General features: G+C 45.6%; 2 protein-coding genes across 2 annotated transcripts; one reads left to right on the top strand and one right to left on the bottom strand.

The window, feature by feature from the left end:
* The first annotated feature begins 7219 nt into the window (after positions 1–7219).
* On the top strand, positions 7220–22941 carry ufm1 (ubiquitin-fold modifier 1). The gene is made up of 6 exons (XM_056284812.1): positions 7220–7271; positions 7377–7433; positions 8248–8305; positions 9304–9343; positions 11414–11446; positions 21884–22941. Coding segments are annotated over exons 1-6 (294 nt in total). The 5' UTR covers positions 7220–7269; the 3' UTR covers positions 21988–22941.
* Positions 22942–24388: 1447 nt separating this feature from the next.
* LOC130117255 (nicotinamide N-methyltransferase-like) lies at positions 24389–26246 on the bottom strand. The gene is made up of 3 exons (XM_056285455.1): positions 25836–26246; positions 25453–25660; positions 24389–24908 (listed from the first exon to the last, which is right to left on the bottom strand). The coding sequence occupies exons 1-3, from the start codon at positions 26134–26136 to the stop codon at positions 24485–24487; spliced, it is 933 nt and encodes a 310-aa protein (XP_056141430.1). The 5' UTR covers positions 26137–26246; the 3' UTR covers positions 24389–24484.
* Positions 26247–26673: the final 427 nt, after the last annotated feature.

The following is a 26673-nucleotide window of genomic DNA, read 5'->3' on the forward strand; positions in this document are numbered from 1 at the left end:
GTGGTTAATGCTTGTTCCCGTTCAGTAACCTTACCAGTTGTACACCTAGGTACATCCATTGAATTGAGATATCATCTCTAAAGCCATTGTCTATGGCTATGAATTTGGCCGCTGTTGAACAGGTCTGATATGGAAAAAATTCTTGGCAATAGCTTTGTTTTATTATGAGTACAGTGAGCACATACCCCCCAGTTCTTTAAGCTTTTCTTGTACTAGAATTCTATAAAACAATTTACATTGACAATTTGAAGTTATGGCCCAGAAACAATGTCTTGGCCATCAGTTTAGTGGGCACACAGGTCTGTTCTTAATGTTAGTAGGCCAAACGTGCTATTTTTTTCTTTTGTCAACATTTCTACTGCCTGTTTTGAAGAAACTGTTTACCTTGATAATTTTAACAGGTCGTCTAGAAGAAATGTATCTTGGCCAGTAGATTGTTGCTATGAGTTTAGTGGGCACAGCCATGTTAATGGTAGAAGGCCGAATGTGTTTACTATTTTTATCCTGGTCAACTTGTCTTGAAATAAAATTCTGTATATAAAACGACTACATTTGTAATTCTATTTATCCATTAGAGCTATGTAGTGTCACAGACAGCATCCCAAAATTGGTTTAAGTAAAACCAAGGTGTTATTTAAATTAGGGACCCTTTTGCAATTACCAAAGTGTTTAAATTTGAAATGTTGATACACCCCAAAATAGGCTACAGTTATCACTTGTCTCTAGATTGTTTAAAAGTAATTTTGGTAGTTCCATGTACCATTCACACTTGCATTGCATTAAATACAGTAGAGCTAAGGAACAAGGTAGAATGTGACATTCAACTACCCCCCTGTAATATCAGAACAAGTCATACATTTTGACATCAATAATGTTCCACTGCTGTATGTCTGTAGATGTTTTAACATTGGACCTACAAATAATGCTTTATTGTTAATCTTGTTTTGCCAGATTTTAATAGGCCTACTTCAAAAAACTTCAGAATACGTAAATGCTGCAAAGCATAGCTAGGTACCGCTACTGTTAATTGTACAAAGCAGGACCAAGAATCTATTGAAATTGAAACAATTCAGAAAACTAGTGGACTGCTACCTAAAAGGCAGTTAAATTAGATAAATTATCTACAAGAGAACTAATAGATTTTCTGGCATGGCACACAGGAGGTAGGCTGATGTAACTGAATGAGCAGTTTATTAATACAATTAATCAGAGTCGCACCAGAGACCAGTGGGTGGGAGAGTCCTTGGGGGGTGTGGTGGGAGTTAAGAGGGGCTCAAATATTCGCGGCATAGGAGGTACAATTCCCTAGTGGCCATGTCTGGGTCGCTCTGCTCAAGGAGGGCCTGAACCACAATCACTCCTCCTGTTTCACCATTGTGGTCTATGGCAATATCCCAGTCAATGTCCTAGAAGAGAAAAAGCAGAATTTTACATGGCATTTGTGGCTGGTAGTCTATCCTCCCAGAATATGCATCTGACATAATAGAACAATACTACCCCCAAGGTTACAGGATTCCAAAACCTGACCCAATTATCAGACACTATACAAGGTTTTAACACTTAACAATATTTAGAAAATATGCCTCAATGTTTTCTGGCTGGTCAATATCTGTGGTCATCAAACCCAGCCACCACAACTGCTCAGGAGTTCTATTTTCAGTTCGGACAGGATGATTGTTCCAACCTTCCACAAAACTTTCAAGGTCCATCTTCAGTTTGGGGAGAAAGACCAGGTGGATACAGAAAAGGTCTTCTGTTGAGTTCATGATAGCTAAAGGCAGGGGTTAAACCATGACATGAGTAATGCATACATATCCACTGTCTCGGTAATATGAAGGTTAGGTTTTAGCCAGTACCAGCAGTCAAATATTTCAAATTAATTGTGCCTCTGAAGACTGCTTGCATCAAGGCTAACACAAAATAGCACAATAGTCACATATAAATGTTTTTAGAACCAAATAACCTTTTTTGACAATGTTATTCACGCCATTAGCAATACTCTTCAGACAAGCTCCGTAAAAGTGATTTTGGTTCGAACCTGTGGAAGAAACATCCAGCAACTGATCCTGTCCCAGACTCTGAAGCATATTGTAGTATTTGGAGGTGACAGGTCCTCACGTCCCGCCACAGACGTTCGATTCTAATGACAACGACAAATACAATCTCTTTAACCCTGCCAAATGTACAACAGCCAGAAGAATTTTAATAAGTAAGGCACAATTGCCGCTGAGGTGTATTGTTATACAGAATTAATGAATGAGGCAGACATGACAAACCTTTGGTTGTGAACGCTTTTTCCTGACATGAAGCTTCCCCTGTCGGTACTCCGCATAGTGAACATAAACCTGGCAATGTCAACATTCTCAATGCCTTTATCACCTGTGCATCATACGGTCAGAGGTGATCAAGTAGTGCAAAATGACAAAGTTTGTGACAAGTTTTGTCAGATTTGTGTAAACATGTCAAGTGTGGCTTAGATACATCTCAACATCCAAACCACTGAACACCAGTGTTTGTGTATTAAGTTAATATACAGCATACATGGCAACAGTCTGTCAGCTTTTTAAAGGCTCCGACCCATCCTTAGAAAGAGGGTGACACTATTGTGGCAACTTGTGCCCTGGTAACATTGATAGTGCCATACAACCGACTCAAGTACAAGAGACCCATTACAACCTCTACTTCACATTTACCTCTCCACACAGCTTTGAGCACATACAATTCAGTCCTACAGGAAAGTATTAAGGTGAAGAACTGAACTGAAATGATCAAAATGGAATGGATCTTCCTGGTTCCATGCCAAATATGTTCACATTCTAAAAAAAAAGGTTTACCTTGAGGGAATACCATATCTTTCCGTAGCCTGCTTGAAGGCAGCAAATGCTACTGAAGCCAGGTTGTTGGTGGCAGCATTGAGGCACATTATCTGTTTTATAAAATTACAATGCAAATTCTTTTAAGTTATGGTAAGTTTCAGGCAGTCATGCACAATACATTACCAAAAATATGTTTTTAGCTTCAAGAGACAAACCATGTTACACAAAACGATAATTTACCTTCCTGGAGTACCCATCCACTGCTCCAAACAGCACAATGTTGTACCTTGGGAGCAAAGTTTTGACTGTAATTACTACACCGGCACAATGAATAGCCTATACATGTATACCATTCTATTATTATTCATAAGTACCAACCTGCTTAATTTATGGTTTGTGTCCAAATGCCACAGAGAAAGGGGGCCCCTGACAGAGTAGGTCCTTCACAAAATGCAGCCTAGGTCTGACAGTCTTGAGAGGATGCCCAGGGAGTCTACACGGTGCAATGATGCAGCTACTCTCCTCCACTGAACATGGATACCCATAGACCGCAACCTCCCCTTGACCATGCGGTAGCCTGTAGTTGGCATCTCATTCTTTATGGTCCGCACAACATTATCCAGCTCCTCATCATCAATTTCATGGTAATGTCTAGCAAAAAGACAAAATTCATCCATCTGCCTCAAGGTTCGACGTGTTGCGCGTTCAGAGATGCTCTTCTGCATACCTCGGTTGTAATGAGTGGTTATTTGAGTTACTGTTGCCTTTCTATCAGCTCGAACCAGTCTGGCCATTCTCCTCTGACCTCTGGCATCAACAAGGCATTTTCGCCCACAGAACTGCCGCTCACTGGATATTTTCTCTTTTTCGGACCATTCTCTGTAAACCCTAGAGATGGTTGTGCGTGAAAATCCCAGTAGATCAGCAGTTTTTGAAATACTCAGACCAGCCCGTCTGGCACCAACAACCATGCCACGTTCAAAGTCACTTAAATCACCTTTCTTCCCCATTCTGATGCTCGGTTTGAACCGCAGCAGATCGTCTTGACCATGTCTACATGACTAAATGCATTGAGTTGCTGCCATGTGATTGGCTGATTAGAAATTTGCGTTAACGAGCAGTTGGACAGGTGTGCCTAATAAAGTGGCCGGTGAGTGTATGTTGAAAGTGTTACCGTTTTTGGTGACCATGTAGCTGTCCCCCTTTCTGAGTGTGATCGTCGCTGCTCAATTTGTAGCCCTGGCGGCAGAAAAGATGTCAGAGGGGTAAGACGGCATGTACAGAGCGTCTCGCAGCTGCGCTCTGTGTCGTTTCCCCTCGCTGCCTCGTAGGGAGATCACCGCCGTTCCTCTGCGTTGGGCCATCCCGCCCGCCGCATTTTGTTCCATCAGCTAACTCGACCGAATGGCTGCCCGGCTTGGGCGAGCTGTCGAAGCTGATGAACTTCTTCATGTCGTTAATAATGATGCCTTTCATCTTCACCTTGTTCGGGGGCTTCCGTTGTGGGATGTCGTTTCTCTCCTCTTTGCGATGCTTTGCTTTAAAGACGTGGTCCTGGTCGTCGACCTCCTCATCCTCGTCGAACACTTTCCTGACATCCTCTTGTCATTTTCTCCTGCACATGGACTCGGCGTGGCTGTCCCTCTTGCAGTAATGGCGCCACACTTTTGCTTTGCGGCCCTTCGCTTTGTGTCCTTTTCTTCCGCACCTGTAACGTGTGACACTCGATGTTTCTTCCCTTTTGTTATTCCCTGGACTTTTGGTAGAAAGCCGCGGCCTTGTCGTGTCGCCGTCTTCATCACGTTGTCCGTGCTGTCAGTTGAGCTCCTTCTTTCAGCCTCTTGGTAGTTTCTCAGCCTTCTCTTGAAACCTGTGAAGGCTACGCTGTCTTCATTCTGCGTGACATGAACCACAAGCGGCTTGAATAAGTCAGGGAGCCCCTCTAGGATCATGGCTATGCACAGTCCCTCACTCGTGGCTTCTCCCGCATCCCTTAAAGTGGAAACAGTGTCCTCTGCCCTTATAAGGTAATCGGTGACCGTTTCGTTGTCGCCCACGTGGAGTCTCGACAGCGTAGCATACAAGCTAATTATCCGCGGCTTGCTTCTACCCGAATAATGTTCTTTTAATATTTCTAAGGCTTTTCTGCCATCATGTGGCGCGTCATGACGGATCAGGGAAAGGCTTTAATCAGCTATGCGTCTCACTAATTCAGCATAGCAGTCCTCATTCCTTTTTAAGTCTTCTGCTAGCTGAGCTGCGTCTCCCTCTGCGCCGGGCTCATGCAAGATAGTGTCTTTTAATCTTAACGAATGCAAACGAATAAGGAATCTTATTTCCCAAATGTCATACTTATCTTCCTTTCCATCGAAGATGCGTTGCGATGACACGCTTCGAGATGCTCCGTTAGCCATCTTGCTAGCGTGTCGTCTCCACCGTTACTCACCGCCGGTAGCCCGCTTGCTGCGTGCGCCTATTAGCCGAACTTCTTCCTGCTAAGCTAGGTGCCGCACTGTGTGGCTATTAGCCGAACTTCTTCCTGCTAAGCTAGGTGCCGTACTGTGTGGCTATTAGCCGAACTTCTCCCTGCTAAGCTAGGTGCCGCACTGTGTGGCTATTAGCCGAACTTCTCCCTGCTAAGCTACGTGCCGTACTGTGTGGCTATTAGCCGAACTTCTCCCTGCTAAGCTAGGTGCCGTACTGTGTGGCTACTAGCCGAACTTCTCCCCGCTAAGCTAGGTGCCGTACTGTGTGGCTATTAGCCGAACTTCTTCCCGCTAAACTAGGTGCCGCACTGTGTGGCTGTTAGCCGAACTTCTCCCCGCTAAGCTAGGTGCCGCACTGTGTGGCTGTTAGCCGAACTTCTCCCCGCTAAGCTAGGTGCCGCACTGTGTGGCTATTAGCCGAACTTCTCCCCGCTAAGCTAGGTGCCGTACTGTGTAGCTATTAGCCGAACTTCTTCCCGTTAAGCTAGGTGCCGTACTGTGTGGCTATAAGCCGAACTTCTTCCCGCTAAGCTAGGTGCCGCACTGTGTGGCTATTAGCCGAACTTCTTCCTGCTAAGCTAGGTGCCGTACTGTGTGGCTATTAGCCGAACTTCTCCCTGCTAAGCTAGGTGCCGTACTGTGTGGCTATTAGCCGAACTTCTCCCTGCTAAGGTAGGTGCCGTACTGTGTGGCTATTAGCTGAACTTTTCCCGCTAATATAGCCACCGTGCTGTTTTGCTAACCCGTTTACTTTTGCGGAAATAACGTTAGCCTTTTAGCGCCGTCCGTCCATTTAAGCTACGCGGTAAACTTCTTCCGAATTTTGTCTGCTTACTTGAAACCCCCTGGGCCCACAACCTGCTGAGGCGTTTTCCTTCCGCGGATTATACTTTGCGTACTTACAAATAAACAGACCTGTTTTCAACAACGATGGTGAATTTATACTCTTTCTTCACAATGCATCTTGCGTTCACTATTATACAGAGGGCTCGCATTAGACGCGACCACCGCCGCGCATTTTTTAATCTCATGCGCGCACTGTACAAGCGCACACGCCAAACTGCGTGATTACGTCACCGCTGAACCTACGGTGGCTCATAAGGTACAAACAGTACAAAATACAAAACACCCGTAAGGGAATTACGCACCACAGAGTACACGGTTTTTATACACGGTAACACACTTTAAATTTTAACTTGACTAAACATTTTGCCCCGATTTGGCGCCATATGCTCCCACCCAGTTTGCGCGGACGCCTTGAATTCACACACAAACGATGCACGCACGTCTACGTGCCACATCAGCCGCGAGACACGTTTCGTTCATTGATTGGCGTGCCGTGGCACGGGGACAGTTTAAAAATGAATGCATAGGAAAGCGCACTCGCTACATTTCGCAACACGCCGAAAAACATATAAACAGACTGATGTCTTTGTGTATGACACAGCTGAACACAAAAGGTGTACATGATTTTGATCATTCCATGTTTACTATTTAATCTTATAGAATTAGGAAAATTAAATTAATATCCGTTTTTTTATAAAAAAAACATTTAAATCGTTTTTAGAGATATCAGACATTGAATGTGTTCAAATTGGCTCCAAACAAGAGAGGCGTTTTAAATATGTTTACATTTGTCATGTGTGACTGGGCAACGAGCGACCAATCCACGTCAACATAGAAAAAACAATATGCGTGCACAGTCGTCATTTACGGTAACCGTTAGGCGTTACGAGCGAATGCCTGCCCGTTGTTAGTGCACGTTTCTCATAAAATATAAAATTTAGATAAATTCATATAGAATTTTTATTATTATTTGCCATGCCTCGGAAAACAACACCCGCCACACGGTTAATCTACAAAAAAACGCAATAAAATTAGAAAGTGGCGGATGACGTGTACATTGGGTCCTTCGGACTTCCGGGTCTCCGTAAACAGGGCGCATACGGAATCGCCTCCTCACAAAAATGTGAGTTTACGCCTCAATATGTGCGATGTTCCTTCCGAATGTGTGTAGTATTGTGTAGTCAACACCGCGGTGACAGTAACGCTCCTTTTTTTTATTCTTAAACAGGTCAAAAGTAACGTTTAAAATCACGCTGACGTCGGACCCCCGGCTGCCATACAAAGTGTAAGTGCAGTGACAGCTCAGCAGCACCGTCGGTGGCTTGTGTTTTATACAGCTGCTAAGCTGCCTGGTGGATGTAACCACCGCTGTCCAGTCATCCCGTTTCCCCGCACCTTCATACAGCTGTTTGGCTTGAAAATCACAGGCACCGGGCATTCAGAAAACATCTGCAAAGCTGTGAGCATGGGCTCTGCCTGGTTGGTCGCTTCGAGCTAATGCACAGATGTTAAAATGTTCGCACCGACCTGCATAGGATTTGCTTATAGCTCCACCTCTGGTTTATAAGTTGATGTTCTGCAACGTTTTTCATCTAAACTGACATGGTAGCCCACCATTTGTCATTTTTTTTCGACTAGTAGGACCTCAGTATGTTAGACAGATGTTTTACCAACCATGTACAGAATCTAGCTGCAGCTCTCAGCACCTCAACGTCACAACACAGATTAGACGTTAAGGGTAGCTGGTTGATCTGTCTGTTGGGCACTTAGGCTACTTGCACTTGCTATGCACGCTTGGCTGTGATATAGGCCGCCCTGTGATATTGATTTGTAATTTGTAATTTAATTCAGTCTCCTATTACCCACATCATGGTTGGTGATCATCTTATTACACACTTACACTAATTCCTCTTCAAATGACATGCACTCTTGGCCATAAAATCATTACTATTTAGTAGTCTAAGATGCCAGTAGGTTGACACACCAATCTATCTGCTAAATTGCTGACTGTTTTGTAAGTTTCTGTAGATACTAGTGCTGACTTAATGAGAGAATATAATGAAAAAGAAATCCAATTCAATGCATTTCTTATGTTACAGACTCAGTGTCCCTGAGGGTACGCCGTTTACCGCAGTGTTGAAGTTTGCAGCTGAGGAGGTAAGAGTATCACATAGCTTACCTACAGTTTCAGCAAAGTCAGTTCTGATGATGCTTGTGGGTGTTTTATAAAATTAGGCTGTTTTAAGCAGATGCAGTAGGAAATGACTGTTCTTGTTATGGTATAAATCTGTTAAATGACATCCTGCCAAAGTGGCATGTCGAATTAAGAAGGAGTTGTCGCTACAAATTTATACACATGGGGAGAGTAACAGATGTTCATGAAAAGCCATTTACTTATGGTATCATTATGACAGAAGTTGGTTTATAAAGACCTGTTGATCCTAGAGTAGTTTACAGCGAACCTAATTCCCAATTGAGACTATTGAAGGCTAAGATACAATACAACTTACACTAAATCTTTGTCGAGTGCACCTAGCTAAGGTCTCTTACATTACTGGTTCAAAAATCCAGGCGAGTAACTAGGCAACAGCTATACCTGCTTTCAAACATAACTATATTCTGTAACATTGTCAGAATAACTTTCCTGGCATTGCAGGTGGTTTCCCTGTTCACATATAAAGCTTCTGTCCTTAAGCTCTATGGATAGTGTTTTTTCACACGTGACATGACAGTGCCTTCTGTCTCATTCCCCATTCACATAGGATGCCTTTTATATCATAAACTACAGCATCTCTAACTCTGGAATATATTTAAGTCGTTGTTTTTTGGCCCTTTCCATTTTTCGTATAACTGCTACCCTAGTTAGTTTTTTTTTTCTTTTGGCAGTACCTCCTAGCTAGGAGCCCTGTCTGAACACTTCCTTGGATGTTAGCGATTAGAGGATATGATTATGAATCCAGTCGGAGTGCTGACTCAGCAGTTGTGGAAGTTTTCCTGGAATGACCCGATGTCTTCGTTGAAGAAAAAAAAATCCACTAAACATTTTTCTAAAATATATTACCGATGTTCCCAATGTATTGAATGATTGGTGATGTTATTCATTCTGCCTACAAGGGTTTGAGTGTGACCACTTCTTCATTTTGTTGTTTCGACAGTTCAAGGTACCAGCAGCAACCAGTGCCATCATTACTAATGGTGAGTTGTAAAAGGAAAAAACTAAAATCCTGGTGTAAGCTTTTTATTTCAATAGTCACATAAGATGGAGCGTCACTCACTCACAAATAGAATGCATGTGATAACACAAAGCAGATCAGTAACAAAACTAACTAGAATCAGAAATGACTCATGGGCACTGTCAGAGTAAATGTCAGGTTTTCCTTTAGTAATTAAGATTTTCTAGTGGGTAGCTAATAAGTGCAAGGAGATGAGCAATTAAAGATGTAAACTAATGTTAATTAAAAAAAATACAACTGCCAAAGTCCAGCTGATGCTTAGGACCTTCAAAGTATCCAGCCGTCTTTCCTTTTTTAGTACAGAAAGATGTCAGAATGTTTTCACATGGAGCGTCCAGGTAGCGTGGCGGTCTATTCCATGCCTACCAACATGGGGATCGCTGGTTTGAATCCCCGTGTTACCTACTGCTTGGTTGGGCGTCCCTACAGACGCAATTGGCCGTGTCTGCGGGTGGGAAGCCCGGTGTGGGTGTGTCCCAGTTGCTGCACTAGCGCCTCCTCTGGTCGGTCGGGGCACCTGTTCGGGGGGAAGGGGAACTGGGGGGAATAGCGTGATCCTCCCACGTGCTACAGTCCCCTGGTGAAACTCCTCACTGTCAGGTGAAAAGAAGCGGCTGGCAACTCCACCTGTGTCAGAGGAGGCATGTGGTAGTCTGCAGCCCTCCCCGGATTGGCAGAGGGGGTGGAGCAGAGACCGGGATGGCTCAGAAGAGTGGGGCAATTGGCCAGATAAGAATGGGGAGAAAAAAAAAGGGGGGGGTGTTTTCACGTGGGATTTTTGTGTATAATGGATAGAAATTTCTCTGTCAAATGAAAACGATGTCCCATGAATACTGAGAGTACTCTTGTAGTCATATTTGGGTGAGCTCAATATGCACCTCCTCATTAAGGCTTTAAAAATGTTACTCATTGGTCGGCTGTCCCTACAGACACAATTGGCCGTGTCTGCGGGTGGGAAGCCGGATGTGGGTATGTGTCCTGGTTGCTGCACTAGCGCCTCCTCCGGTCAGTCGGGGTGCCTGTTCGGGGGGGACGGGGAACTGGGAGGAATAGCGTGATCCCCCCATGCGCTACGTCCCCCTGGCGAAACTCCTCCCTGTCAGGTGAAAAGAAGCGGCTGGCGACTCCACATCTATCAGAGGAGGCATGTGGTAGTCTGCAGCCCTCCCCGGATCAGCAGAGGGGGTGGAGCAGCGACTGGGATGGCTCGGAATAGTTGAGGTAGTTGGCCAAGTACAATTGGGGAGAAAATGGGGGCGAAAAATCCCCCCCAAACATTTCAACATTTCATATGGTTTTCCTCTTAGAAGTTTCCTAATGGTTATAGAAAAGTGACTTGAACATGGATTTCATTAAAAGTCTTATTCTATTTCTATAATATATAAATGTCCATCCATCCATCCATTATCCAAACTGCTTCACAGCAAGAAGGTCCTGGGTTCGAGCCCCGGTGTAGTCCAACCTTGGGGGTCGTCCCGGGTCGTCCTCTGTGTGGAGTTTGCATGTTCTCCCTGTGTCTGTGTGGAGTTTGCATGTTCTCCCTGTTGCATGTTCGTCCCGGTTTCCCCCCAGAGTCCAAAGACATGTAGATCAGGTGAATCGGCCATACTAAATTGTCCCTAGATGTGAATGTGTGTGTTTGTGTCGGCCATGTGATGGCCTGGGTGTCTCCCTGCCTGCCGCCCAGTGACTGCTGGGATAGGCTCCAGCATCCCCGTTACCCTGAGAGCCGGATAAGCGGTTTGGATAATGGAGGGATGGATGGATAGAAGATGAATGTTGAAATAGCTGAGATATGAGTGTTCAGATGAAGCTTGTCATGTTCTACTGCCAACCCATGGGTGCGCTATTATTATCATCCCAGACAGAAGTGGGTGCCTAGGTGCTCTATGTTTACTACGTTGCCAAGGGCAACAGCGCCCAGATTATGCCATCGATAATTTTTCATCTTTTCTATCCTTGTGCCACTCATTTGCATGACAATCTTCCCGGTAATACATCGTTTCTTCTCTCTTTCATGTTTGCCCTGCAGATGGAATAGGAATCAACCCCGCACAGACAGCAGGTGAGTTATGATGTCGTCCTGATGCGAGGGATTTGGGGGGAGAAGGCTTCGTTTTTAATGCCACAAACACACACTGGGTGTTTACATGTCCCCAAGGAAATCTGCTGTTAGCCAGTAAAGACGACTCAACGGGTTTTTTTTTCCCCTCCTCTTGTTTTGCTTTGATGAGGCTTCTAGACCTCAAAGCTTCATCTTCCTCTTCAGCCCGTCTTTGCAGTTGTCCACTGGCTTTTTAATCTAAGCATCTGACTAAAGCGTGTTCCAGCGTGACGTATGTGCTGGAGGACATTTGTCTTTGTAGTCCAAAAGATAAAACTGATGTTGGCCCCAAGTAACACGGACTCCTGGGCTGTTTGTATGAAAATTGTGTTTATTGACTCATGAATATTGATGCAGCGCCCCAGGGGAGCTGCGTTTATTAGTTTAATCATATACAAAACGGCGCTTCAGAAGATGCAAAATGGGGGAGAACCAGTGTCCTCGCACGTGGTTTTGATATAGCGTTTGCAACGCTTGATGTTTGCAACATGAGCACTGTCCTGCATGTCCATGCCGGTGTGTTAGGGCCCTGACACACCAGGCCGACCGACGGCCATGTCAGGCTGTCGGTGAGCATCTGTGACCCTAGTTTTTGTGGTGTGCCCCGCACCACCAGCAATAGTTGGACCCCTGTTGGCAGCTTTTCGGCCGATTCAGCATGTTGAATCGGCGGAGCCCATCGGTGAGAGAGATCACTCTGATTGGCTGTTCAGCTCAGCGAATCAGTGCAGATGCTAGTTGGCTGTCAGCTGTAGTCTTTGCGGTGTGTTCAAGTGCTACTTTTTGGCCCGGAAGCAGGCGACGTTAGGCGACGCAACAGTCGGCCTTCGTGCCCGCTTGTCGCTTTGGTGTGTCTGGGCCCTTAAATCTGGACTCTCTGACCCTTGACTTGGAGATCTGATAGGTGATGGACAACCAGTATACACAGGATTTTAAATTTAAACGTTTATTTGGGAAGGGACAGTATGCATTAATCAACATTCAAAGCAAATGTAAATGTACTCGAGTTAGCTAAAAGGCTATTCTCCATTAGCAGTCCCTGCCAATGCAGTAGGGTTAGTAGCAGTAGTAGTGCTAGTAGTAGTGGCAGTAGTGGTAGTAGTAGTGGTAGTATTAGTGGTGGTAGTGGTGGTGGTAGTAGTGGTGGTAGTAGTAGTAATAGTAGTGGCAGCAGTAGGGGTAGTAGTATTAGTAGTGGTGGTAGTAGTAGTTACAGTAGTAGTAGTAGTGGTGGTAGTAGTAGTTGTAGTAGTAGAAGTAGTGGTAGTAGTATTAGTGGTAGTGGTAGTAGTATTTGTGGTAGTATTAGTAGTAGGTGTGGTAGTTGTAATAGTCGTGGTAGCGGTAGAAGTAGTGGTAGCGGTTGTGGTAGTAGTAGTAGTAGTAATAGTGGTAGTGTTAGCAGTAGTGGTAGTTGTATTAGTAGTATTGGTAATAGTGGTAGTGGTAGTAGTAGTAATAGTAGTGGTGGCAGTAGTAGTGGTAGTAGCAGTAGTGGTATTAGCAGTAGTGGTAGAAGTTGTAGTAGTAGTAGCGGTAGTGGTAGCAGTAGTGGTAGTAGTATTAGTAGTAGTGGTGGTAGTAGTAGTGGTAGTACTGTGGATACTGTGTTTATTTTGCACGTAAGTTCATATCTCTCACTTTGCTGCAAAGCCCTGGCAACATTATTTTTTTCTACAGCTGTCAAATATTTGGTTCCTGAAATACATGCGTAATGCTGCGCCTACCTGTCCTTATGTAATGTTGTTGATGTCGGCATAGGTGCATAATGGGCGACAAGGCTTTCCGCATAGAGCAGGCGGAGGTGATGCCTCCTTTGACCAAAGAGCCAAGACGGGGTCTTTTATGTGAAGAAAGACTGTGTAAGTCACACGCCGTGTGCTCCCAAGATTACCCTGGCTTCAGGCACCCCTGGAAATTGCCTCTTTTAATCTCTGTAGCTGAAATTACATCATCAGCTTTGCAGGAGTGGAATGGTTCACATGATGAACGTTCCTCTTGCATAACTGCTATACAATTTTCCTCTTTTAAAAGAAAAATAAAACCCTGCCGTTTCTATCCAAAGGAGTTGAATCAAGTGCAACTGGACTTGGTATATATCCGTGAAGACGTTTCGCCTCTCATCCAAGAGGCTTCCTCAGTTCGTGCCTTTCTGACTAGACGAAGCTAGTCTGACTGGCTGGTGATGAGACTCAGAATTTATCCTCTTAGAGTCGTTGTCAGAGCTATAGATGTCCATGGCTCTTTGTGTCCCGATGTTTACCAACGCCAGTCGCTAACAGAGCCATAGATATGAGTGGTTCTTTTGTGTACATTTTGTGTAAATTCTGAGTCTCATCACCAGCCAGTCAGACTAGCTTCGTCTAGTCAGAAAGGTACGAACTGAGGAAGCCTCTTGGATGAGAGGCGAAACGTCTTCACGGATATATACCAAGTCCAGTTGCACTTGATTCAACTCCCTTGGATAACCATGACCTGGATGAATGAGAACATTCACAGACCTGCCGTTTCTATGTTATGTATTAGATAACCAACTACGCTGTGCAGCGGTAGCATGGATGGATGGTATGTCATGATGTCATGCGATCTCAGGTGACTGAATTTGACTACTGGTTCCTCGTGGGCGTCATTGTTTGTCGAGTATATGGCAACAACTACCGTTATGTTTTGTTTTTGATTTGATGGTTTTCCTCATGAGATACTCTAGCAGTTTTTCCAAACCCAGTCCTCAAGGACCCCCTATCCTGCAGATTTTCTTTGCAACCCTGAATAGGTACCTGTTTGTAGTTATTCAACCAATCAGCAATGAATTATGTCAGATTTTGTACGCCTTGCATAATTAAGTGCTGTGAGGTGATTGGTTGAGTAAGTACAAGCAGGGCTACCTATACACAAGGCTCAGCGTGTTCGGTTTTTATTTTTCAAAGCCATCCAGCGTGCCGAATTTCGCCACAAGAGGGCACTGTTACATAACCTCACACGAACAGGAACAACTTTTGGATCTGTGGAAACATAAAATCCGGGTGAAAATCAGTTTAAAAATCTGGGTATTTTTAGGTGAAAATTGGTAAAAACCGAAAACACTGAGCCTTGCCTATACAGGGTTACAGTGAAAACCTGCAGGATAGGGGGTCCTTGAGGACTGGGTTGGGAAGCACTGCCCTAGTGAATAAAGAATATGCAGATAGAAATCTTATCAGGACAGTGCTCAGTGGTCTCTCTGTGTGGCAGACAACCTCTGCAACGCAACATGAGTACATTTTCCCAGCTCTTGTTAAAGCAGGCTCGTTTGCAGTACTTTAGGCGTGATTACAAGGGCGTTGGGATTAAACTAGCGGCGCTGCCCCGCTGAGCGCTTTGGTTTGGTGTCTGAGAGCTCTGTCTGACTGACAACGTGCTGCACGTCGTACCCTTTTAGCTCCGCCACTGTCCGTTTTATCAAATGGAAAAATTACGAAAACTCTAGCGGTGACGACAAACATCCAACCTCCTCCAAAACAATACTCATGTCCACTCTAAGCTACTACTAGTTATGCTTAACTACATGGGTTCAGTTTTATCCATCAGTCACCAAATTTCTGTTGACTTGTTGGAAGAGGATATGTCAACCTTCCAAAGGTTGCATATATGCATGCAACAAATGCTTCTGAGATGTCCTTCCATTGGACTGTGAGTACATCTGAACATGATGACATAACGGCCAACAGGGATCAGCTGAACTCAGAATGTAAAGCGGGAACATGGTGGTTTTATCTGCATCCATTTTGGTGTGAGGGGTGGTATATTAAATTGATTAACTGTATTTTATTATTATTATTAGTTTGATTCATTCAATACAGGGAGTATGCATGTTCCAGACAGTTTTCATTATAAAAGTTGCTCTAAGGGCGTCCGAGTGGCGTGGTGGTCTATTCCATTGCCTGCCAACACGGGGATCGCCGGTTCAAATCCCCGTGTTACCTCCGGCTTGGTCGGAGCGTCCCTACAGACACAGTTGGCCGTGTCTGCGGATTGGAAGCCGGATGTGGGTGTGTGTCCTGGTCGCTGCACTGGCGCCTCCTCTGGTCAGTCGGGGAGGGGGGAACTGGGGGAAATAGCATGATCCTCCCACGCGCTATACTCCCCTGGTGAAGCTCCTCACTGTCAGGTGAAAAGAAGTGGCTGGTGACTCCACATGTATCGGAGGAGGCATGTGGTAGTCTGCAGCCCTCCCCGGATCGGCAGAGGGGGTGGAGCAGAGACCGGGACGGCTCGGAAGAGTGGGGTAATTGGCCAAGTACACTTCAGGAGAAAAAGGGGAGGAAATAAAAAAAACAAAGTAGCTCTAAGTATACTTCATAGTATAAAAATACCTTAAATTGTACAACAAATAACAAAATGTAGGGAAAGGAAAGAAGAATAAAAGAAACAAAAACCTTCGGGGTCTGCTAAATTGGAGTAAATTTGAAATGTCTGAATAATCTAATAGGTTTTGCCAATTTATAATTTTTGAGTTTTAAATTTTCAATTGTAGTCAAATATGTTTTAAAATCGGTATATTTAAAAATATGAAAGGAGGGTCATTTTTTTAAGCCATATCATTTTATGGATATAATATTTTGCAAAGATATTAATCAAGTTAATTATGCAAGTTTCATCTGCTGAGAAGTCGAGATTGTTAAAAATAACCAATAAATCAGTTTTTGTTAGTATCATATCTTTGTCAAAAACTTTTAAAAGGTTCTTCTGTAAATCAAACCAAAAAAAAAGTAGCATGAAAGCAGTCTACAAACACATGTTCAATAGTTTCCCCCTCACCATCACAGGAAGTGTGTCTGTTGTTTATAGTTGGGAAGAACGTACAGATGTTAGTTTTAAGAGGATAGTACCTGTGTACAATCTGAAACAGGAACTCCTTGATTCTACTTGGTGTTATACATTTATGAGGTAACAGAAGGATAGTGTTCCGTCCATCCATCCATCCATCCATCCATTATCCAAGCCGCTTATCCCAACCAGGGTTGCAGGATGCTGGAGCATGTCCCAGCAGTCATTGGGCAGCAGGTGGGGAGACATCCTGTACAGGCCGCCAATCCATCACAGGGCTCACACAAACACACACACACACACACATTCACACCTAGGGACAATTTAGTACGGCCGAGTCACCTGACCTACATGTCTTTGGACTGTGGGAGGAAACCGGAGCACCCGGAGAAACTCCACACAGAGAACGGCCCGGGACGACCCCCAAGGTTGGACTACCCCGGGGCTCGAACCCAGGACCTTCTTGCTGTGAGGTGACCGTGATAACCACTGCGCCACCGTGTCGCTAGCGTTCCATTGTTTTCTATTTAAATATAACCATCTATATGTACATATGGGTGTAGTTATATGCTCAAGACGATTTCTAATAAAAGCCTTACTGCACATTCTGTCAAATATAGAGACCCCATTAATAGTAAGGGGACATTCATTTAAAGATAGTGCTTCAAGGCATGTGTTTTGTGCTAAAGACATTATACCGTATTTCCCAGAATACCAATCACACCGGAGTATAAGTCACACTCAGCAAAAAAAAATGCGTTGTTGCGAGGGGGAAAAAAATTAAGTTGCTTTGGTGTATAAGTCGCATTTATATGGCGGTACAGTATTTTCAGTTGAGTCAAAAGATTAAACAGTGTCATCTAGTGGCTTTGGTTGAAATGCTGTGTATTCGTTCAACAAATTTATGTTGTATAAGTCGCAGGACCAGCCAGATGAGTAAAAACAAAACAGGGACTTATATGGTATTAGGAAAATATGGTATTAGGCGTTGTCTTGATAACTATATCAAACTCCCGATGAGAAATGTGAATGTTGTATTTGTCCAAGAAAACCTCTTGATTACATAATTCACCATTGACATTTAAAGATTGGTTTACGGTAATTATGTTGTTCACGAAGCCAGTATGCAGGTACAGTGTTTTGTTCCTGTATGAGACGTAGGTGTTGTTCCACAGGATACAGTTGTGAGGAGAGTAATTCTGTTTGAAAAGAAGAGCCCAACACAATTAGATTTATTGATGAACGTTAGCTAGTTGTACAGGGAGGTTTCCAACAGTGTAAGGACATAGCAATAGAAAATTAAGACCCCCCCCAATTCAACTGAAAAAGTAAATAAGGAAAATATTCCATATACTAGTTGGAATCTTAAGGTATCTTTTATTCCACTTGACCCCCCCTTTTGTATCCGGCCAATTATCTTACTCTTCTGAGCTGTCCTGGTCACTGCTCCACCCCCTCTGCTGATCCGGGGAGGGGTGCAGACTACCACATGCCTCCTCCGATACATGTGGAGTCGCCAGTCGCTTCTTTCCACCTGACAGTGAGGAGTTTCGCCAGGGATACGTAGTGCATGGGAGGACCACACTATTCCCCCCCAGTTCCCCCTCCCCCTCGAACAGGCACCCCCGACCGACCAGAGGAGGTGCTAGTGCAGCGACCAGGACACATAGCCACATCCGGCTCCCCACCCGCAGACACGGCCAATTGTGTCCGTAGGGACGCCCAACCAAGCCAGAGGTAACACGGGGATTCGATCCAGCGATCCCCATGTTGGTATGCAACGGAATAGACCGCCACGCCACCCGGACACCCATCCAGCGGATTTTTATAATTTGGTTAAATGGTCCCAAGTCAAAACATTAAGTCCTCCTTCAACTAAGTGGCTAGATAGAACTGTCTTTTGTTTTTTGGGGGGGGGTTTGGGGGGAGCTTATTTTTCCATATCCAAGTCCTGGACTGTTGAAGACAACATGGGGATAATATAGAGTTGATTACGTTATAATCTTTTGGGGCTGCTCGTTCTTGCCAGTCCTCGCCACAGTTCATAGCACTGGACTTTCTTTGGAGTTGTTCGTCCATCCTGTCACACAGCAGTCACAGTAACATGGCAGTCAGACCCGAATAATTCTCCGCTGGTTGTCAAACAATAGGTGCCATCTAGCTTACCTTTAGATGACTACACCAATGTTGATTTAACAACAGTCTTACCCAGCAAAAATAACAAAAGCTGCTCTGAATAATCGTAGTGATGAAACGGTACCGTCTTTTGACCAGCACGTTTAAAATGACATTTTCTGAGCTGAAATAATCAGGGGAGCTGATATTGAGAAGTAGTGTAAGTGAGTTAGGCACATTCCTCAATTTCATAATATGGCGCCGGCAGCCATACAGCATGTGCCCTGGCTCTGCCAGATGATGGAAACTACGCAGGTATGGGCTTGGCTAGTACTTGGATGGGAGACTTCCTGGGAAAACTGAGTTGCTGCCAGAAGTGGTGTTAGTAGGCAAGTAGGGGGCAGTCTTCCCTCTGGTCCTAACAAAAACATCAATCCATCCATTATCCAAACCACTTATTCTGCTCTCAGGGTGGCAGGGATGCTGGAGCCTTTCCCAGCAGTCATTGGGCGGCAGGCGGGGAGACATCCTGGACAGGCTGCCAGGCCATCACAGGGTCCACACACACACACACACACATGTAGGGACAATTTTAGTTCGGCTGATTCACCTGACCTACATGTCTTTGGACTGTGGGAGGAAACTGGAGCACCCGGAGGAAACTCACGCAGACACGGGGAGAACATGCAAACTCCAGACAGAGGACGACCCCAAAGGTTGGACGACCCCAGGGCTGGAACCCAGATAAAATATAATGATGAAAACAACAGATATCAAATCCCAGTGCAGTGACGTGGACACTGCTGTAGGAGATGCCGTCCTTCGGATAAGACGTTAAACCGAGGTCCTGACTCTCTGTGGTCACGAAAGAGCCCATGGCACTTACCGCAAAGAGTGGGCGGTTCCCCAGTGTCCTGGCAAAATTCCCAACCTGGCTGTCTCCATCTGGCCACCTAATCATCCCCCCATGTAATTGGCTCAATAATTCCCCTGCCGATCCAACCCCAAGTCAGTAGGGGTGGGAGGATTCTGGGGGGGAAGAGGAGGGGGCAGAAGCAGTGCTGTCACTGGAAGAAGAGAATGCAGAGCCGTAAACTGGGAACCTGTGAGAATCGAGGACCCCATCGTGGTTGTATTTTTCCTCTAGCGTTGCAGGATCCACCAACGATGATTCAGGTTCCCCCCCTGACGTTCTGTCTGTGTGAGAAGGTGTATACGTTTCCTCCACAGTCTCCGGGGGCCTCATTCATCAATCATTCGTACGTACAAATTTGCGCTTACACACCCATGGGATTTTTTTAGCCCCGAGGTTTGTCTGACATCCAGTGTGGAACCTGGCTAACCCCTGAATTTAGACACCAATTGGCTAACACTGATGTCTTTGCAAGAGATAGACAATAGATGTTAGGGGGAAGGAATTACAGATAACCACGAGGCTTTGCTGCTACCTGCCAGATAATTTTGAGGGCCAACAAATTCCGTGGGTGTGTAAGAACCAATTTGTACGTACGAGCGATTGATGAATGAGGCCCCAGTTGAATTGGAGGCCCTAAATTGCCCGCAGAGTTGGATATGAGTGAGAATGTAAGCGAGTGTCCTGGGCATCCTCCTGACCTGTGCCCATTACCGCTGCCATAGGCTCCCCGAGCATGCATGGGATTAAGAAGGCGTGCATGGGATTAAGTGGATCAAGAGAACAAACGACTGCAAACTCTCCTCACCTGCTACATGTGCCTGTCCATGCAGCCACGCTGTCAGTCTTGGCCCGGACAGTTTTAACTGGTATAGCACCTTTCAGAGTCATTTAATTTGGGGCCTGAAACCTCCCAACAATCCCTGTGAACTATTTTAAGTGTTTTTAACCATTATCCCTCCCAGTTTGTTCAATGGTTTTGTCATGGTGAATAAGTTGCTCTGCTATGTCACCGACTCTAATTGCCATAGAAGCTAAAAATGTTCAGATTAAACCCAAATGCTGACACACTTGACTGAGAAGTCGGGGACAGCGAGTGCTAAACCTGGAGATCAGTGTGTGTGTGTGTGTATGTGTGTGTGTGTGTGTGTGTTAGACGGTAGTGAATGAGAGAGGGGCAGGGGGGATGCCAGGGGCAAAATTGTATCCCACTTGACACTAATTTGGGGCAATCTGTGGGCAAATGTGTGTGCTGCAAAAATAATGAGTTCTCTGCAGATTTTAGAATGGGGAAATAAAAAATAATGGATTTCCATAAGGATTTCAGCTTGTTTGAGTCAGTTCTGTAATGTGGGCAGACAAGAAGGTTTCTTCCCCCCTCAGTTTTAACTTAGCTGTCACCTAAATGTCACCATATTTTATTTTTGCCGCTTGGGAAGCGGCGGCACGGTCGCGCAGTGGTTAGCGCATTCGCCTCGCAGCAAGAAGGTCCTAGGTTCGAGCCTCAGGGTAGTCCAACCTTGGGGGGTCGTCCCGGGTCGTGCTCTGTGTGGAGTTTGCATGTTCTCCCTGTGTCTGTGTGGAGTTTGCATGTTCTCCCTGTGTCTGTGTGGGTTTCCTCCGGGTGCGCCGGTTTCCTCCCACAGTCCAGAGACATGTAGGTCAGGTGACTCGTCCATACTAAATTGTCCCTAGGTGTGACTGTGTGTGTGTGGGGGGCTGTGATGGCCTGGTGGCCTGTCCAGGGTGTCTCCCTGCCTGCTGCCCAATGACTGCTGGGATAGGCTCCAGCATCCCTGCGACCCTGAGAGCAGGATAAGCGGTTTGGATCATGGATGGAGGGATGGATGCTGGGAAGTGTAGCATATAGAAACTGCTAGCTTTGTTAACTCAACTCCCCATCAAAACTACCTTTGAAATGACCCAGCGGCTACGTCAGCAACGAATCAGGTCACGTGAATGGATGCAGCCATATTATCTTTTCTTATTATTACTATGGCTAAAGGCAGTAAGGTACAAGAAAGTAGAGGAAACAGCAGGTGGTTAGAATTCAGTCCTAGTTTGTCTTGGGCAAACTAGGAAAAGGTTTTCAATTTTAAACTAAATCCCTAGGCGTCCGGGTAGCGTGGCGGTTTATTCCATTGCCTACCAACACGGGGCTCGGCGGTTCGAATGGCTGGTGACTCCACATGTATCGGAGGAGGCATGTGGTAGTCTGCAGCCCTCCCCGGATCAGCGGTGAGGGTGGAGCAGCGACCGGGAAGGCTCAGAAAATAGGGTAATTGGCCGAGTACAGTTGGGGAGAAAAGAGGGGGCGGGGGGGGGGATCTTAAGCTAAGCAGTCATTTAGTGAGTGCATGTAAACGTGTAGTCGAGCTAATGGCCAGCCATCAGATCTTAATGGAAGGCGCGGTGCAGCAAGAAAGACGACTTAAGTCACTTTCTCAGCACAGGGAACTCAAAACCCCCCGAGGGATGAACACAGAGTCTGTACCGAGTCCTCAGCAAACACCCGACCTAAACTCCAGCCTCATTTACCTGGTGTGTTCTCTCCCACATTGCAGGAAATGTGTTTCTAAAGCACGGCTCGGAGCTGCGCATTATTCCCAGAGACAGAGTGGGAGGACGAGGAGGGCGCTGCGGCTGTACCCCCACGCCGGCGCTGTGACTCACCAGCAGCTTCCTGCAGAACACTGGAGACTCCGGGAAACACCTGGCTGTGTTTTGTATTTATTTCTCTGGACGGCAATGGACAGGGACTCACGTATTGAAACGTGTGCACACACAAACACACACACTCTAATGTATAAGACATTGCCTCCATCATGTCTATGAAGATCATCCTGTAAACATTCTGTCGTAGAGTCGCGGTGACATCAAGAGGGCCCAAAGATACCGACCAGTCGATTAAAAACACACAAATGGAGACGGCTCAGTGTTTGTGGCGGGGACTACAAATACGTTCTGCGTGAACAGATATAGCTTTTGTACCCGTCAGGTGTGACGGTAACGGCTGAATCATCAGTCTCAGATGTCCGCTGCTTCACTAAGTCTATTCTTGCTTTGCTTTCGGTTAGAGCTGTTAACACACGGAGGTTCATAGTATCTAGACTAATGCACATGCAACAAGGTTTTATGGAGGCTTATCATTACGCTAAGAGTTTTTAGAAATGCATAAAATCTGCAGGTTTCCCCATTAGGCATTCTCTTATATCCTGTCAGCCAAGCATTCCTGAACCAGTTAAAAGAATAAATAAATGCACCTCCCACATGAATTTGCTATATGAAACTGCTCCTCTGGTGCACAGCAGAAGGAGAAGTCCTTTAGATCTGTCCAACTCGCATGCATTTTTAGAGAAACGTTACTGTTAACCGGTAGGCGATGAGCTGCATGGATCTTTGCTGCCCTCTGTCGGGACAAACGTGACCTTCAGTTCGCCAAATTCCTCACCAGCCCCCTTACACAAACAGCACCCCGTTATGCACCATCATCATCACTGTCACGTGATTGATATGAGCGCGTTAACGTCTCAGCAGCACCCAAAATAAGACGAGGTCCCGGTTCAAGAGCCCGGGTATTAATGTTGTCAAGGAAATGACGAATTAAAATCATTTGCTCATCGGTCATTGTTGTGGAACTTTTCTCCTGGCAAAATGGCTCTTGCAGGAGAGTTGATGTGTTTCAACCCAAAAAAAAAAAGAAGCAGCAGCCATTGATTTTGAAAGCGTGCCGTTATTCCAAATTTCCAGGCCTTTTCCTTCCCGACCCGTAATGTGTTCCCCCCCCAAGGAAACCATACGGTCTGACGGCACGTGCAGTGTGTTGGTGATTAAAATGGTGTAAAAGAGGGGACGGAAAGGCCTTCTGAGGTCTAAAACGTTCTTCTTCCTTAAAGATGGGCTTTGACCAAACTTGAGGTCAAATGTTTCATATGTTTGATCATTTCTGTTAATATTTTTGCAAATATTAACTCTAAAAGCTATTTTTGTAGGTAAATCAGGATTTATTTAGACAATAAACTGCACGCAGAGTCAATACGAAAATATATTGCTGTGTTTAATAAGATGACAATAAAGTGACGGATATATATATATATATAAGGATTAATATGTATCTACTAATTACTTTATTAATGTTCATTAAATTATAAATCATTAATACTATGTATTGCATTAATGAAAAGGTTTTTAGATGGCCCGATTGAGAGACCACGTTTTATAAATACGAGCATCTTTTGGGACATTCTCCCAGAAGCCACGCTATTCTCACTAACCATCACTGCTGAGCTTAAACAGTGACTTAGCCACGGTATCTGTGCTGAACGTCTGTTCACTTGGTGCTGTTTCTACACCGTCTGCTGAGAATGTGGAACAGCAGTTGTTTCTGAGAGGATCCCTATCACAGTAAAACCCTGAGTGTTAATTTAACTCCCTGAGTGTTAATTTAACTCTCTGTGTGTTAATTTAACTCCGAGTGTTAATTTAACTCCATGGGGGTTAATTTAACTCCCTGGGTGTTGATTTAACTCCCTGAGTGTTAATTTAACTCTCTGTGTGTTAATTTAACTCCGAGTGTTAATTTAACTCCCTGAGTGTTAATTTAACTCCCCGTGTGTCAATTTAACTCCCTGAGGGTTAATTTAACTCCCTGAGTGTTAATTTAACTACAACGGTGTTAATTTAACTCCCTAAGTGTTAATTTAACTCCCTGGTTGTTGATTTAACTCCATAGGTGTTAATTTTACTCCCCGAGTGTTAATTTAACTCCCTGAGTGTTAATTTAACTCCCCGTGTGTCAATTTAACCCTCTGGGTGTTAATTTAACTCCGAGAGTGTACAAATGGACCCAAAAGAGCCATTTGTACACTCTCGGAGTTAAATTAACACCCAGTAGGACTCTCGTATAGATGAAATGTGGGCTCCCAATCTGGCAACCCAAAAAGTCGCATTATTATGTTATAACATCTTATTGCTTATTTGTAATGCATGAATACATGACTTACTAACAAATTAATAATTAGAAACCACTTTAAAACCCATTATGCAGTATGGGATGTGGAGTACTGCTGCAACAACAAAAACACCTCATTCACCCTTTTCTACTTGTATTTGTAATTTATTTGTTAGATTAGCTCACACTGTTCTAACAAAGAACGTGGTATTATTCACTTTTTTTGAGCCAAGAGGAAGAAAGAGGCTTCATAATCACATTTGAGACTGGGGTCTCTCTCCCCAGCGGGCTGCACCTCAAAGCCCAGCACAGTCAGGCCCAGCTCGCCGAGGGTCTGCCTGATAAACTCCTCGCTCACGCTCACACAGGAGAACCGCTGACCCTTCACCGTGTAGAAGGTCTCGTTCAGGTCTCCGATCAGCACCAGCAGCCCCCCCTCCCTCAGCAAGCCCACCATGGTCCCCAGTGAGCGCCTGTAGTCATGGTGGTCTTTACAGGCGGCCTCCAAGCACAGGGACGACACGACGCAGTCCGCTGGTTCCACCACCACCGGGTGGAACGGGTTCTCCATGCTGACGTCACATTTTAAAACCTGCTTGATCTTGCGGCGGAGGGTCTGCTTGACCACCTCTGGGGTCCTGCAACAGGGAAAGCAGACGGTGCAATCTTATTTTTTCTCACCAATTGTACTTGGCCAATTACCCTATTCTTTGAGCCGTCGCTGCTCCACCCCCTCTGCCAATCCGGGGAGGGCTGCAGACTACCACATGCCTCCTCCGATACATGTGGAGTCACCAGCCACTTCTTTTCACCTGACAGTGAGGAGTTTCAATAGGGGGATGCAGCACTTGGGAGGATCACACTATTCCCCCAGTTCCCCCTTCCCCCCCAAACAGGCGCCCTGACTGACCAGAGGAGGCGCTAGTGCAGCGACTAGGACACATACCCACATACGGATCCCCACCCACGCAGACACGGTCAATTGTGTCTGTAGGGACGCCCAACCAAGCCGGAGGGAACATGGGGATTCGAACCCGCGATCCCCGTGTTGGTAGGCGACGGAAAAGACCGCCACGCTACCCGGACGCCCTGACGGTGCAGTCTTTAAGTTGAGACTGTTTGCAGGTCCCTTTAATCATCGCTTTTAACACCCAGATGACACGGGAAGCGAATGAGCCATACCTTTTCTTTTCCAGGTCACAGACAAACTGGATGTGTGCGTCCCAGTTGAAGCAGTCCTCCTCCGCACTCAGCCACTTCTCCAGCTCGTTCCTGTTGGCATTTGAATAATCAGAAACCACAATCTCCTCAAAGTAGTCACAGGCACTGATGAGCGTGTGGATGGTGGGTCCCGTGCCCACCTCGATGAGCCTCTGGCCCCTGTACTTGCCTGAATCCGGAATGGTTTGGGGGAAAAAAAATACATCAGCTATATCTGTTAGGCGACATATACTTATATAAGTTTCAACCTCAGTGCGAGACGGTGCAATCTGCTGGCTCCACTGACAGACCCAAACGGTTTCTGGTTTCCGGTCATGCAGGTGAGGATAGTTCGACGTGTGTACCTGATGAGAAGGCCTGGCTCAGATGACACAGTGTAAACGTCACAAAACGACTGTTGTCCTTCTGCTTCGGTGACTCCACGAGCTGGTAGCAGAAGGTCAGGTAGGCCTTTGGATCGAACTTGGTCTGGTACAGCTCTTTGTCTGGGCTGGTCAGTGTTGCGGCTTCTCCCATCGTGCTTGGTCTTTTGGTTCGTTCAGGTCGGATGGGCGAGGAACCTGGACAGATGGTCGTGGAAGGGAGGAAGGCGGTAATGTGTGGCGAGGGGAATTTACAGGAACTGTAAGAGGTTGACAGTCCCATGAGACAGACCGGGTTTTAGTGGATCAGTCTGGAACGCTGGGGTGGGGCCTTCCACTTTTGGTTGCTAAACCTGGCTTATTCCTAACCTAACCTGCCATCGGAGGGTGAGGCCGGGCGTGTCCTGCCGGCACGATCCACCTGATCAGCTTGCCGGACTTGGAAGTTCAGAGTTTTACTGACATACAAAGTACGTAGCTATGTGTCTGTGTGTGAGCAGATGCGTGTCTGTGTGTGAGCAGATGCGTGTCTGCATGACAGAGGGAGATAAAGCCCCACTTTATATGAATACGCTTTGCCCATTCCCATTGAGCCTCTGCTGCCTTGAATCAATAAATGACATGCTCACTGTGGCCTCCCTTTACAGCCAGGCAATCTGAAATGAGATCTACTGGTCCTCCACCTGCGCTGCGCCCACAAGACCGGCTCCTTAGCCAGAGGTCACTCAGCCGATTAAAGGTCTATTTGGACCGAAGGGACTGGTCCCTGCCTCCTCGCTGGCTCGTCCAGCTCGTTTTCACTTACTACTGTAAATTGGTA

The sequence above is a fragment of the Lampris incognitus genome, chromosome 8 (assembly GCF_029633865.1).
Source record: "Lampris incognitus isolate fLamInc1 chromosome 8, fLamInc1.hap2, whole genome shotgun sequence".
NCBI lineage: Eukaryota > Metazoa > Chordata > Actinopteri > Lampriformes > Lampridae > Lampris > Lampris incognitus.

Bases quoted from the DNA above. Each gene is read 5' to 3' on its own strand.
- ufm1 (XM_056284812.1), top strand. The intron at 7,434-8,247 runs GTAAGTGCAGTG...CTTATGTTACAG, and splicing joins CCCCGGCTGCCATACAAAGT to ACTCAGTGTCCCTGAGGGTA. The intron at 9,344-11,413 runs GTGAGTTGTAAA...TTTGCCCTGCAG, and splicing joins CAGTGCCATCATTACTAATG to ATGGAATAGGAATCAACCCC.
- LOC130117255 (XM_056285455.1), bottom strand. From the start codon at position 26,136: ATGGGACTGTCAACCTCTTACAGTTCCTGTAAATTCCCCTCGCCACAC. The intron at 25,661-25,835 runs GTACACACGTCG...TTCCGGATTCAG, and splicing joins GAGCCAGGCCTTCTCATCAG to GCAAGTACAGGGGCCAGAGG. The intron at 24,909-25,452 runs GTATGGCTCATT...TCCCTGTTGCAG, and splicing joins TGTGACCTGGAAAAGAAAAG to GACCCCAGAGGTGGTCAAGC.